This window comes from Strix aluco, chromosome W (genome assembly GCF_031877795.1).
Source record: "Strix aluco isolate bStrAlu1 chromosome W, bStrAlu1.hap1, whole genome shotgun sequence".
Taxonomy (NCBI): Eukaryota; Metazoa; Chordata; class Aves; order Strigiformes; family Strigidae; genus Strix; species Strix aluco.
In genome coordinates, this window is record NC_133970.1 from 828,050 (window position 1) to 841,922 (window position 13,873).

Below are 13,873 nucleotides of genomic sequence, written 5' to 3' on the forward strand. Positions count from 1 at the left end.
TCACAGACCAGTCAACCGTCCTCCTTTAGGAATGAAATTGTTTCCCCATTAACGAACGGTTTATCAATTCCTGAGTGGTTTACAGATTAACTCTTAAGGAACCCCACTGATTAAAATAGCGTGTAGAAAGCGCTACGTAAATTAAAAATTAAGCAGGAAATATGTTTAAAAAAAAAAAAACCCTAGGGAATATTCACACAGGGCTTGGGATGCTAGACTTGGCCAGCACTGGAACGGCGAGTGGTGCAGAGCAGGAAGGCCAACGGTTTGGATTCCATGGGGAAACACCCCTTCAGCCCCCTTCAGCCCATTGCAAACGTGGTAACAGCCTGGGCGCTTAAGAACATAAGCTTGTTTAACAAAAACGTGCTGAGGTTTTGTTCGAAAAAACATCAACGATTCCTCTATTTTATGGGATGAAAATGATCATTAAATTTAAATATTTTTAGTAACAGTCATTTTCCAAGTGGATGTCCGCAGACCTTATTAATGCTGCAGCATTAATTCATACTGGCAGCCAAATAAATATGAAATTTGTATTTGCTCAAGGCAACCCTCTACCTAGAGCAGGAGCTACATGTTTTGTCTGTCCTGACTGGGGTCTAATTTCCTCCTGTGCAAGAGCCGTGTGCCTACGAATGAAAAATCCTGGCTCAGCAGCACTAATGTATATTCACTTATATTTTTCAAGGTTTTCCATTAAAAGCAGGAAGCTTGAAATAGCTTTCAAAGCCAATTACATAAAGCATAGTATCATTGTTTTATTCATATAAACAGCCTACTGTGGTTGCTCCTTATAGTGACTATTTTTCTCTATTTATACATAGAAATCAGAGCCTCCCCTTTGGCACATTTAAGCAGCTTACTTTCTTTTTTATAAAAACTAAATACCGAAAATATTGTTTGGATAGAGATTTAGAATAAATTCCAGATGAGATGATCAATTTTACAACAAACAATAATAAAAATAAGGACTATATTGCAAAACCCTTTCCTGTGCAAATAGTCCTGTTGTCATTAATCAGATTAATGGTGTGAGTAAAGACTGTGAGAATCGGGGCCCCACTTGAAATTTATTACATTTAGGCCTCAGATCATAAAATTTATGGATACTCAACAGAAATGCTACTCGTGTCCTGTGAAGCTGCACACATTAAATAAATCCCAAGCACTAATATTCAAGAATCCCATTATCTTAAAAGATAAAAAAAAGGCAAGATGCTACCTTTATCTCACATGTCATCTTAATGACTCCACTTATGCATTTAGCCATAATTATTTGTTTTAGCCGTAATTACTTGATGACATGATTGATAGTCCATGGCACTATCAAGTGTAATAACTTGTGTACATACCTGGGTATACATAACTAGAAGTTGTACAATTCTAGTAAGTTTTAAGAAATGGAACAAATAGGCACTTACAGTTCCATGCACAAAAAAAAAAATTAATAAACAGTATTACATTTGTGCTGTGCATTTGATGTCAAAGTACCAGAATTCATCGTGAAATCTGCCCCCCCCCCCCCAATTACAGATACCTAATTGAAATAAGATTTTATTTCACGGAGGTTAGAACAGAGGCACAAGACAGCATACCATATAAATCTTGATTTAGGACACTTTAATAAGTTGTTCTCTGACCCTAGAGACAGGCTGTGGTCTACTGAGTTTATGATTTCTTAGCAATCCTTAAATCTACAAGTTACCTTGCTGCTATTAATAGAGATGCTGTTGATAAAATAACCACCTTTTCCAAAATGCACTTTCCGAAACAATTCACACCCTGACAGGACAGCTTGTACAACAATGGGAAAAAAATAAATCCAGATATTCAGACACACTGGTGGAAAATACCTTTTGAAAATACTATTTTTATAGTTAAGAAAGGGTAAAAAAAAAATACGGTGGTAAAGACAGACAGACGTATTTTAGATATAATGTTTAACTCACTTTTCTCAAAATTACTGGCAATATGACCAGAAGATTAATGCTGCAGAGCCCCAGGCAACGCCTACCAAGGGTCTGGGGTGACCCTCAGCGCCACGAGAAGCTGGTACCGTGGTGCCACTGCACACCAGTGAGCGGATCTCTGCTGCCATGGCTAAACCCTCTCCTTCCCGAGATCACCCACCTGGGACTGCAAACCCAGCCAGACTAAAGCAGGCTTGAAATTGTAATTTGGATGGTACCGGTTCAAATGCAGAACTTGAAACAGGGACATTCCTTGTCCCACCGTCTCGCCAAGCACCACAGCTCTCAGGGTTTGAACCAACCACTGGAAAAACCTAGAACTGAAGGAGGGCCTCAAACATTCATCGACACTGAAAATCTCAAGGAGAAGCTGTGGCCTAAGCTAAAAAAATGAAATTAAAAAGGCAACAGAAACTTCTCTGGGTGTGCACCCACCACCCAGGATTACTGGACCCGAGACAACGCTGGACCCTGGGGTGGTGATCTGGATTGCTTTGACTCTCTCTCTCTCTTTTTCTTTCCTTTCTTACTTATAAGAGACCCCATTGCTTATTATCCTTTTCCAAGTTGAAATTACTCTCTACAGCAAGTAAAACATTTTAACCAGTCGTTTGGTGTCGTTTCACCTTCATTTAACCCCAGGGGATCACAGAACCATTGTAATTCTCTGGGCTTCCAGTCCAGGTCCTGGCCACCAACCACTGGAACACCCCAGATCCGCGGGTCGGAAACGACATAAGTCAACGTTTGGAAGTGAATCAAGGCGCTACCTACTTCGCCAGCTGCTTCTCGGCGTCGGCGCAGAGCTCCAGAAGGCCCATCAGCACGGCGGAGACGTCCATGTAGGGCTCCCAGACGGTGAAGCCGCGGCCGATGAGGTCGATGGCGGTTCTGCGGATGGTGCTGTGCGCGGGCAGCTTGGGGCTGGGCGGCTGCAGCAGCAGGAACGTCAGCGCCTTGCCTGCCGTGCAGAGGGGAGACAAGGGCACGGTGAGAGCGGCACAGCCCGGCGCGGCGCACAAGGCCTTGCTGCTGAGCTACACCAGGACGGGAACCTGCTCCTAAGTCACCACGCTAAGGGCTCACCTCAGTGAGAACGCGCAGAGGCTTACACCGGATTAGAGGTGTGCACCCCGTTAGCCACGCTGCGACCCCCCCAGTCGCTGCCAACGAGGATTTTAAATCGTTCTCAGGGGCAATGACGGCCAGTTTGTGGCTGGAACACGTCAGGCTACACGGCACAGCGAGCTGAAGCAAGCAGGCCCAAGCCAATATTGTCAGTGTTGAGTCTTAAACATGTATTTTCGCTATAAAAGGAATTGTACTAAATGTATTTTTGGAAAAAAGGGTAAGAAGTCTCCATGCCTAAATATTTCTGCCCGAAAACTGTGCAAAGAGAGAATAAATCAAAATGATTTGATGACAAAATGATAAATCAAAGCAAAAATGATAAATCAAAGCAAAAATGATAAATCAAAGCAAAAATGATAAAAAAAATTCTCCCTTCAATAGACACTTGTTAAAACCCTGAAATCTGTAACAAAATTAACATATAACAAATAAAGTCTTCAGAAGAAAAAGGTACGTCATTTTGAAAGGATGTCTAACAAAAACAAGCTTAAAAGATGAAACTTGGGGAAGGATCAGTGAAAACAAATCTCACTGAGATTACACTCTCTCATCAGTATCCCTGGCTGCAGCTGGCAGCAATTCACGCGAGAAACAGCAAAACCAGGTCACCGAAGTCACCAGAACTCCACCAAAACAACCCCTCGTTTCCTTCCTTGCAAAACTTCCTACCGCAGCTCCTCACGCCAGGCATGTCGGGATTAGGAATGCTCTGTTTGGGAAAGGGAATCAAATTATTCGTGAAGCCTCCGCAAAGCTCTGCCTCGGGTTGATGGTTGGACTGGCGGATCTTCAAGGTCTTTGCCAACCTCGATGACTCTGGGATGCACAGGGGGAGGTTGGTTGGGACGGCTCCTGCTCCCAGCACCTCCAGCACCGCGCCTGGGTCTCGTGCTAAGGAAACACCCGACAGCGCTGAGGTAACACCACCCCCCTCCACGTACCTGGGCAGAAACCTCCCTGCCACGGGGCCCACAAATAAGTTGAGAAGAGTTGCCTGAAAGTTCATAATTTTCACCATTCCAGGGTCGCACCTCAGTAAATGAGCATGACATATATAAAAAAAATTAAAACTGAGCATCGGCTCTTAAACAGAAAATTATTTAGTCCGTTTTTTAACAGACCCACTGCCAGTCTTGTCTCACACATCTTACACATGAGGATTTTTTTTTAGTTATGATGATGATTATTAGGGAAGCGGTACCCTCAGGTTTTGGGGCAGCCACACCGTTCCCCCACTGCTGAGTGGATAGAACAGGCAGCTCTGGGGAAAGGGGGAAAGTGCCCGGTGCCGGGGGAGCCCCCGGAGCCCGACGCTTTCTGACCGGTAACTGTGTTTTTAAAGAATAACCAGGAACTGCTGGACATGTCGCCACCTTTGAAGGACTCAGTATTTGGTGGTTAAGGTCAGTTAGAGATGTGAGCTCAAACATTTCCCTCTTGCAGCTGAAGGAACTGAATTTTGGGTCATTTCTGTCACATTTGAGTGTCCTGGCCACGCAGTTTCTGTTAAAGAGACTCTGCATCAGCACTGTCCCCTCAGGTCCCCTCCTGAAAACAAACAAGAGCTGGCAATGATCCCCCTCCTTACTGAAAGCAGCAGCAGGATCTAGAATTACAAGACAAGTGAATCTCCCAAATTCAATATTCAAATTCATATTCAAATTACTCTCGTGATGGCGGCAGAGGGCGCTGGCTGGGGTTGGGGGCTCTGCCCTGCCAGGTACCCGCCGCATCGCCTCCCCTCCCGGGGGCCGCACACGGGACTCAGGCACTTTACTCTGTCACCTCACAGACTGGTGTCCATCCTCATTAACTCCCCCCCCTCCTCCCCACAACGCCTTTTTTTTTTCTTTTAAAGAGAAAGATAGCTTAAGGGGGTCAGGGGAAGAGAGAGAAATGATGTCCTGAACAGAACTTAAACACACCTGAATTCTGATCCAGGTTCTGCATATTGAGGAAACTTGATTAATAATTTCATTTAATAGACTGGTTTTTTATCAAAATAATTACATATATATAAATGTGTAGGAGGGCCAAAACAAGCAATGCTTCCAGATAAAGATAATTTATCATTATCTCTACATAATTATTTGTCACCTCTTAATAATGTTCATTTAGCTTGCTATTGTGATAGAGACGACCTATTGATTTTAACAGGTTTTTCTTTAGTTTTCAGAACTGTCCCCCCTGTTTATTAAATAAACCGCCTGTCATTTTAAGCACTCAGAAAAGCCAGCAGCTGACATGCTCTTCTAGCCCCTTCACACGACGCCCTTATACACGTGCAAAAAAACCCCTGAAAGTTTCTTCCTGAAGCGCATGGCAGGCCACGAAGCTCTATTTTGTGTGAATTTTACGTCTCAAACGTAAGAACCTTATTAAAAAGCGTCACCACTCAAACATGACTACGATGAACCACGCCCACCTTTTTCAGGGGAATCCTCCCAGCATTGCTCCTGCTGACACCTACCTTGTGTAAATTGAGCTGAAGAAAAAGATGAACTAAACAAAAGTCATTCTGCTGCCCGTTTCTCAGCCCGGACATCTTTGTTTAAGCTTTGACTGGGCTTAAACGAATGAATTAATATTGACAAAAACATCAACTAAGCTAATGAGTTGTTAGTTAAGGCAATAAACATGTCACATTAGAGTCAGCGCAGTAAAGAGGTAATTAGCCCTGGAAAAGCTCTGCTGATTGGGGCTGCGGAAATCCTTTGCTCTTAACCTTTGCGCCCACGATGTGGAGCGGGACAGGGAGCAGCACCTTCCAGCAAACCTACACACTCGTGCCGCCCACAAACGGGCGAGAGAGTATCTATTTAAAGGTATTTTAGTAAAAGTTGGGGCCAACACGGTGATGTGACAGAAAAGAGCCTACCAAACCAGAATGCAGCTTGTGACTGCGCTTCAGCTTTGGGATGGGCTCCTCCATTCAGTGCACACTCAAATTGCTGTAAGCAGGGCGTGTTCTCTTTCTTGCTGGAAATCTAGACAACATCACGCTCTTTAAGCAAAAAATTAAAAAATCTGCCCTGGTAAAAACTAAGTTTTGATGATTTATACATACCTTGGGTTCGAAAAAGTCAGTGAGAAACAAACCAACAAAAGGTCTTTTCATTAAAAATTAGGGTACAACTTACCAGACAGAATTACTTCAAGCAGTAACTTAGCTCAGGAAGTGACATTCCTATATAAAATTGTATTAAAATATAATTTGGCTCCAGCTGGTTTATTCCACATTGGTATACGCATGCCACAGCATATGGAAATAAGGGGAGCAGTGGAGGTGAGGCAGAGCGCAGAAGGCACCTCGTTAGCACAAGAGTTACCAGGAGCACCCAAACCAGGCTGGATTTTTCTCAGCCAGGGGTGAAGGATAAGATTTTTAAGATTTTTGGACACCTCTATTGAAATGCTTTCAGCATTTAGGATAGAGCGAGCCAATCTGCCACTTCTCTGAAACTATTTCTATACCTCCCGACGGGAAACACCGCAGGCGAGGGCAGGCAGGTACCCCACGAAAAGCTGTATCCAGCAAACAGGGGCCCCGGCCAAAACCTGCCCACTTCTTCATGTTCTTACCTGAACGCTGGAGTCTTTGCTCCTTCTGTCATTTCTATTAATGAAAATGTGGTAAGAATACTAAAGCTTATCAGTTATTTTCAACGCATATAGCCCCTTGGATTTCTAAAATGTCTTTCCTTGCTGAATCTCAAGAGCTTTAACCATATTACATCAGTCAGCATTGTTAGCCCCATTTTGCCGATAGATTTAAGAAAATTAAATAATTTTCTCAGGAAAATCAATAGCACAGGCATGAACGAGACACTGATAACTCTGATTCCCATTCTCATAATTTGCCATGAGATCAAGTTCCAACTAAATAAAAATCATGGACTCCCAAGAATATGATTTAACCTGCTTTGCATCTTTTTCTGATTTTATGAAAAAAAAAGTGAAGAATCATAGCTCGAATTTTTTTCAGTCTCCCCTTTTTCCCCATGTCTGTGGGCATAACGTTTTTCTACAAGAAATTAGCCCAAACTGTGACCCTTTCTGGATGATTTTTTCCTGATTTGATGTATACCTGTGCAAAATGTCCACATAAAGATAAATTTGGATAGCTGGGTTAGAAATCCACATCCCTTAATCCCTTCCTACTTCTAGTGCAGTGAATTTTTATTACGTATGTTCTCTCATCTTTCTGACAGGTATAAAATCAGAGGATAGTTTTAGGCTTAAATTAAAAATGAACTGGTCATATTATTCGAAGAATTTTTTCTAAAGACCTAATGATGAAAAGATCTTTTTTTCAATCACACTCAATGTCAAATTTCCTAATTTTTACAGAATTCTTTTTCAGCATTTTTTTTGGCCTTTAATGTAACTCTGACAAATTTTTTCAAGTGTACTTATGCTAGGAAAGACCTTCTTTTTGCTGATGACCTCTTCGAGTCATTTAAGTACCGTTCTTGCAACAGGTGCAATGCCTGCAACTTCTAAGGGAATTTCAGAGTAAGTAGTTTTTAAACATTTATTTTCAAAAGTACGGTCTTAGAGTATATTAAGAAGCTAAGAAGTTACTGTGCGTGACAGTAACGAGACTGCATTTCATTCAAAGTAAAAGACAACTTGGAATTAAATTTGCCTTGCTCCGGCTTCGCTCTTCTGAGGGCCGAGGGCCAGCCCCCTGCCTTACTCAAGTATTAAAGTATCAAGTAGTAATACAGTGTTGAAAAATACTAGAGAAAGGTAGTTCCTGCTTATTTTGTCAGTAAATTTAAATTATTTGAGGCTCCCATTAGCTGAAAAAAAGAGCAAGAGTTGGGATTAGCAAAAATATACATTTAAAATGACATTTATGACTCGCTGTAAGTCCTTTTTCTCATTTATACTGAACAGGTGAATGTTTGTAGATGTACAAGCGCTAGGAGCCGGGTAACTGGAGCGGGGCAGCGGAGCTTGAGCAGCACGCTGGGGCCTCCCACCCGCGCTGTGGCTCTCAGCCTCCCCAAGGGAGCAAAGTTTGTCCTGAAATTTGTAACCACCTCTTGGGGTTTTGAAAGTTAAAGGCTGCCTAGTTGAATGTGTTTCTGCAGCACATTGGTGCTTTACTGGACAGTTAAGACTCCATTTTTTAACAACAAAAGATAAAAAAATAGGGTTTTTTGCCTCACATCTGATCTGAAGGGAAGTGTCCTCCATCCACTTTGAAGACTTAAAAACATCAGAACTGTTATTTAATCTTAAGGGGAACATTTTCTCCATGTTACTTATCTATGCAAATTCTGGAAATTTAACAGCGGTTTAAGGGGTCAGAATGTCCAATCCCAGATGCAGTAAATTCCCAGCATTTCTCTTAAACAGCGTAATATATATTGCTTTTTACGTTAAGAATATCCGTCAGTGGGGCCAGACGAACGCTGCCCCTAAGCTGTTTTACAATTCTGTAAGACTTTGCATAATTTGTTAGGAAGGGAGACAAAGGAAAAAGAAGAAAGTGTTTGTAATAGCTGGTCTCCCAGTCTTTTCTGGCTAACTCTGGCCTAGTTAAACTGACCTAACAATGCCATTTTTCTTCCTCTCAAAATCTGCAGTGGGGGAATCAAATGTGAAAGCAAGATCAATTCTGTTCCAAGACAGTAAATGAGTTTTAGATCAGACTTGTTTCAATTTATAGAGAGAACCCAACTATGCTGGCTTAAATGCATTCTTCCTCTAACTATGAAATTATATTACAGTGCTATAGAAAGAGTAAACTACCATTATTTTAATCCAAAATTTGTTTATAATCTAGCAGGAAGGAGAAAGCCAATATGACTCAGGTCATAACTGTACATTAAACTTTGTATTTTTATTCCTGTTAATTGCATAATTCCATTAAACCACGCTATTTATTTTAATCTAAATTATATAATGTTTTCTAAATAAAGCTATTTCCATAAAAATGATCATCCATTTCATAGGAAGTAGCTGTTTTTTCCATCACAGTGCTGACCAAACTAGATGTGAATCTCAGAAGTTTTCTCCTGTTACACATAATTGTAAGCAAATTTTTTTGAGCAGTTTGGACAGACCTAAATGACAGTGGAAGATGCACAATATCAGTGAAATAAGTCAATGCAACGACTTGCGGGAGTCAGGGGGGGTCACAATTTCACAGAATCATCTAGGTTGGAAAAGACCTTGAAGATCATCCAGTCCAACCACCAATGCAACATTGACAGTTCTCAACTACACCATATCCCTAAGCACTATGTCAACCCGACTCTTAAATACCTGCAGGGATGGGGACTCCACCACCTCCCTGGGCAGCCCATTCCAATGCCCAACTACCCATTCTGTAAAGAAATGCTTTAACCACCTCCCCAGCACCAGTGGCCGATATATAAACGTGCCCGTACCAACAACGATGGGTGTTTTATTCTCAAGGGCTGCAAAGCCACGTGAGCAATACAAAAATCTCAGGGCAGTCAGGCTCTTTGAAGTTGCCCCTTTCTGGCCAGGCGCTGTCCCCCCACAGGAGCCCATCCCCTCGATCTGGGCAGCACCCCTATAGCTGGGGCTCGGCTGCAGCCGACGGCATCGTCGTCAGGCTCTTTACAGGGCAACCCTGTAACTCATTTAAACAGATTTATCTCTGAATAAAATGAAACCCAAGTGACGGGGCGCTGCTGGAGCAAGGGGTGATGTTTGCATGTACTTGAGTAGTTCTGAAGACAAAAATCAAAGCTCTCCAAAGGCCAGGACGTAGGGTAAAACCAGCTCATTTTCTTTTTGGCTATTGCTGCACATTTTGAATTACAACCTGTTCAAGCCATAGCTTCAAACAAAGACTCTGGCAATAACATCTCTTATGCTAAACTGGTAACTACAGCAACGGGAAGACACCCACAGAAGCAGCGATTAGTTTTCCAACACGCAGATCTCCGAACCAGCATCCCACGGCTCAGCCCTGTGCCGGCGCTGCCGGATTGTTTCCCAGGCAGCGGCTAGCTGTGTTAGACAGCTTGAAACTGTACTCGCAGACAACTGCGGGGCACGCAAGGACTAGCTGAAGGTCTGACTGAAGGAGTTGGGTCTCTCGTCCCCGGAGAAGAGAAGGCTCCGGGGAGCTCATCACAGCGCTCCGGTGCTTAAAGGGCGGCTACAAAGAGGACAGAGGGTCTCTCGTCACAAGGAGCCACGTGGAGAAGACAAGGGGCAGCAGGTACAAGTTGCAGCATGAAAGGTTTCATATTGACATAAGGAAGAGGGTTGGTGTTTTTTTTTTCCCCACAATGAGAACAATCAATCACTGGAACAACCTCCTCAGGGACATGGTGAGTCCCCATCGCTGGAGGCTTTCAAGATGCATTTAGAGAGGGTGCGAGATAATCTCAGCTTGGCTCCCTTTCCCACAAAAGGTTGGACCAGATGATCCTTTGAGGTGCCTTCCAACCCAGGCTGGGTTGTGATTCTGTAATTCTTACTGCTGTTCTCCACAGCAATTTATTCCAACCAGCTGCAGACCATCGTCTCAGAGACCATCCCCAATAAGATACTCAAGTCATACACGTTGGAGTTATCTGCTCCTATGCTGTGACATTTCACAAAGATGAATGCAAATGCTCATATAACAAAGAAATTCAAAGTTAACAAGGGATGTGTATATTTAAACAAGGTTTGTTTTGGGGTTTTTGTTTGGAGTTTTTTTGTTTGTTTGGGTTTTTTACACTGTAAGTGCTAAGTGCAGCCAGCTGCACAATGATGCAACTCTGTTGCTATATGGAAAGAGCACATTTTATGATGAAAAGTTGGAAAATAACACTTAAACAGTATATGTAAAATAAAACACTTCTAAATGTGTAGTCACACACATGCATGCACACACACATGAAGACAGGACACGCCGTCCTGGCTTAGATGAAGGACTGCTCATCCAATCTTGTCACCGTGACCACTGATCCAGCCCTGATCAGAGAAGTTCCTGCTGTAGGACTGGGAACAGCCCCAAAGCCCCGGGCACCCGCTCCCTGACCGTCAGCGGGCTGGACCACAGAAGGGTCACACCCTTCTCCGAAGAACACAGGCAACAAAAAGACAACTATGGTTGTCACACATGTCTTACTCAGCAAATCCCACCTGCTTCCCAGTGAACGCAAAAGCTCCCAGCAAAGACTGTTAATTAGAAAAAAGGTCAGGAGAAATCATTTCCAATAATTATAATCCTAAGCATTAATCAACCCCTCCCTTGTATATCCAAACGCTTGCCAGTTGCCTCAAAAGCAATATTATGCCGATTGTTTTTGTATGTTTTCTCCCACATTTCTCCTTCCTAAAATGAACAAGTCCAATATCTCACAGGTCTCTTCCTGGGTTTGCGATTACTCCTACCACCTGTATCTGTACAACGGTAAAACTCCCATTCCTATCCTATTCTTTTAAGGTAAGCACGCTTGGCTTGGCATCTGCAACCCTAATGGAGGAATAATGTTAATTTGTATGATGAATTAAATCAGTTTCCGAGTTCCTCTTCATCTCCCTCATCACAAAGACAAGCACAGGCTGATTTATTGACTTATCACAGCTTCTGAAGCAGCAGTTTATAAAAAAGTTATTCTTAAGTGTTCTTTTTAAACATGCAAACTATCGATTGACAATGTTTGGCCACTATTTTCTTAGACACAGCCATGGCACAGCAAAAAGTCTACACAGCTTTGGTTTTCCCATCTGATATTTGAAGAATATATATTTTAAGTTGGTAACATTGCATCAAGCACACTATTGTTTGCTGGTTGTTTAAGCCCCCTGTAACATTTAAATACAACTTAGTGTCAAAGACTAACTCTAAATGTAATGTTCGTTTAAGAGCAGGTATCAGCCATGTAAAACACAGCAAAATAAAACTACAATTTTTTGAGAATTTTTTTGGGGAAAGAATTCCTCTTTTCCCTTTAGCACAGCTATCCCAGCTAGAACACGTGACCAATGCGGAACGATAATCCCGACTTTGCGGATGGTCTGTCTTAGTAAAGACTCTCATTGCTTGTTGGGCCGCCAATGGCACTCGGCGCGTTTCCACAGCCTCCCAAGACGTTGTGCTCTTTCTGCAAACTGGAAATTGGAATTACATTCCAATAGAGAGGCTCTTTCACCACCCACCTCGGGAAGGAAAGAATCAATCTCAGGTAATACGCCTGATCTCAACGTTCTGCAGCCAGAAAACATCTAGTGTAATTATGAACCATGGCTGTAAAATATAGAAGTTATCTAGCACAGCAAAGAGGTGAGCATCCCTGCTTCCCGTTCCCTGGCCCTGGCACCAAAGCTCCACCTTCCTTCAGATACGCACAGTACCAGCAGCATCAGTTCTGCTTCTCTGACAATACACTTCTTAAAAATTAAGCAAAATAGCTGCATAAACAAAGAAACGAATGTACATTTTTCTGAATTTCCCATGGAAACGCAAAAATTGCTGTTACAGAAACCGCTTCTAAACGTTCAGGTACTCGTGGGCAGGGAGTGTTGACAAAGCCAAGCCCTTCGGGAGATGGGGAGGTACCATCTGCTCCCGCCCTGCGCCGTGATGCTGAGTAACCCCGCAGAGCCACTCAGCGCTGAGAAACGCCCGCCGCTGCGCTGCCATCGTCCCATAAACGCTGCTTCTAGGGACTGAAAACGCAAATACGCTCACAAACACAGAAATAAACCCCGGCACATCCCGCTAGCCTGCTGTTACATCTGCTCGGGCAGGTATTCTCCTCTCGAGCTTCCCGTACACACGCTTCCCTCAGGACATTAACATACATGGCTGTAAACTCCCAAGAGATTAAAATTGGGAATGACACCCCTCACGACCATGGTGAGGTTTTCGACAGCATTACATCAGGAAAAAGTGTTTCCCAGAAAGAGTGGTCAGAGAGTGGAATAGGCTGCCCAGGGAGGGGGTGGAGTCCCCATCCCTGGGTGTGTTTAAGGGTCGTTTGGATGAGCTGTTGGGGGATGTGGTGTAGGGGAGAACTTTGTAGAGTCGGGCTGAGGGTTGGACTCAATGATCCCAAGGGGCTTTTCCAACCTGAAGGATTCTGTGTGATCTCTCACCCCAGCTCGTGGCGGGGCTGTGAAGAGCAACAGGAACCGTCGTGGGGCTGGACCTAACCCCAAAGGGCCGAGCCCTCAGGTTCCCCGTGCGACACGAGGCATGCGGTCGTGCAAGGCACCTTTTGGAGAATGAGGGGCTGAAGCGAGACATGACTAGAGCAGGTAAAGGGTTCTGGGATGTCAGAAGGGAGCTCTCGTGCCTGGACCAAAAAGAGAGAATCCCGCTTTCATTGCCTCTCACCATGAACCAGATCACCAAAAGCCACCAGGCCGGTGCTCTCCGGACCCTTCCATCGGACACCAACACAATCCCTACACCTCTCCAACCACCCGTTTTCACAAGAACTGCAGAAAACTAGAATCTCTGACTCTGGTGGCATCGGCAGTGTTTTGTTTTCAAAGCGTACTTGGGGGTGGCATGTTCAGACCGGCAGCAAAATCATACATACTTCTTTTCTTGGGAAATGACTAACGTATGCATCTCCTCTGATACTCTTTGTTCACACAGATATCTGAGTTACCCTCGCATACTCCTACAAGAAAAACTTCTGTTCCTTATCTGTAAAACGGGAATAATGTTAACGGGGTGAGCTTGGGGATCGCCATGAAACCGCAGCCTGCGATGGGGTGTGACGCACGGCAAGGCTGAGCTTGAATTTATGAGCTCGGTGTTCATCGGCCAAGCA

The 13,873-nt window shown here is 43.6% G+C and overlaps 1 protein-coding gene across 2 annotated transcripts in view; it reads right to left on the reverse strand.

Moving 5' to 3' along the window:
* The window catches only part of LOC141917568 (WD repeat-containing protein 7), a 132,928-nt gene that overhangs the window by 43,927 nt on the left and 75,128 nt on the right, over positions 1 to 13,873 (reverse strand). For both annotated transcript variants that reach the window (XM_074810868.1, XM_074810867.1), the window contains one exon: positions 2,748 to 2,934. In XM_074810868.1, the coding sequence (XP_074666969.1) occupies positions 2,748 to 2,934 (187 nt within the window). The remainder of the gene's footprint in view (positions 1 to 2,747; positions 2,935 to 13,873) is intronic.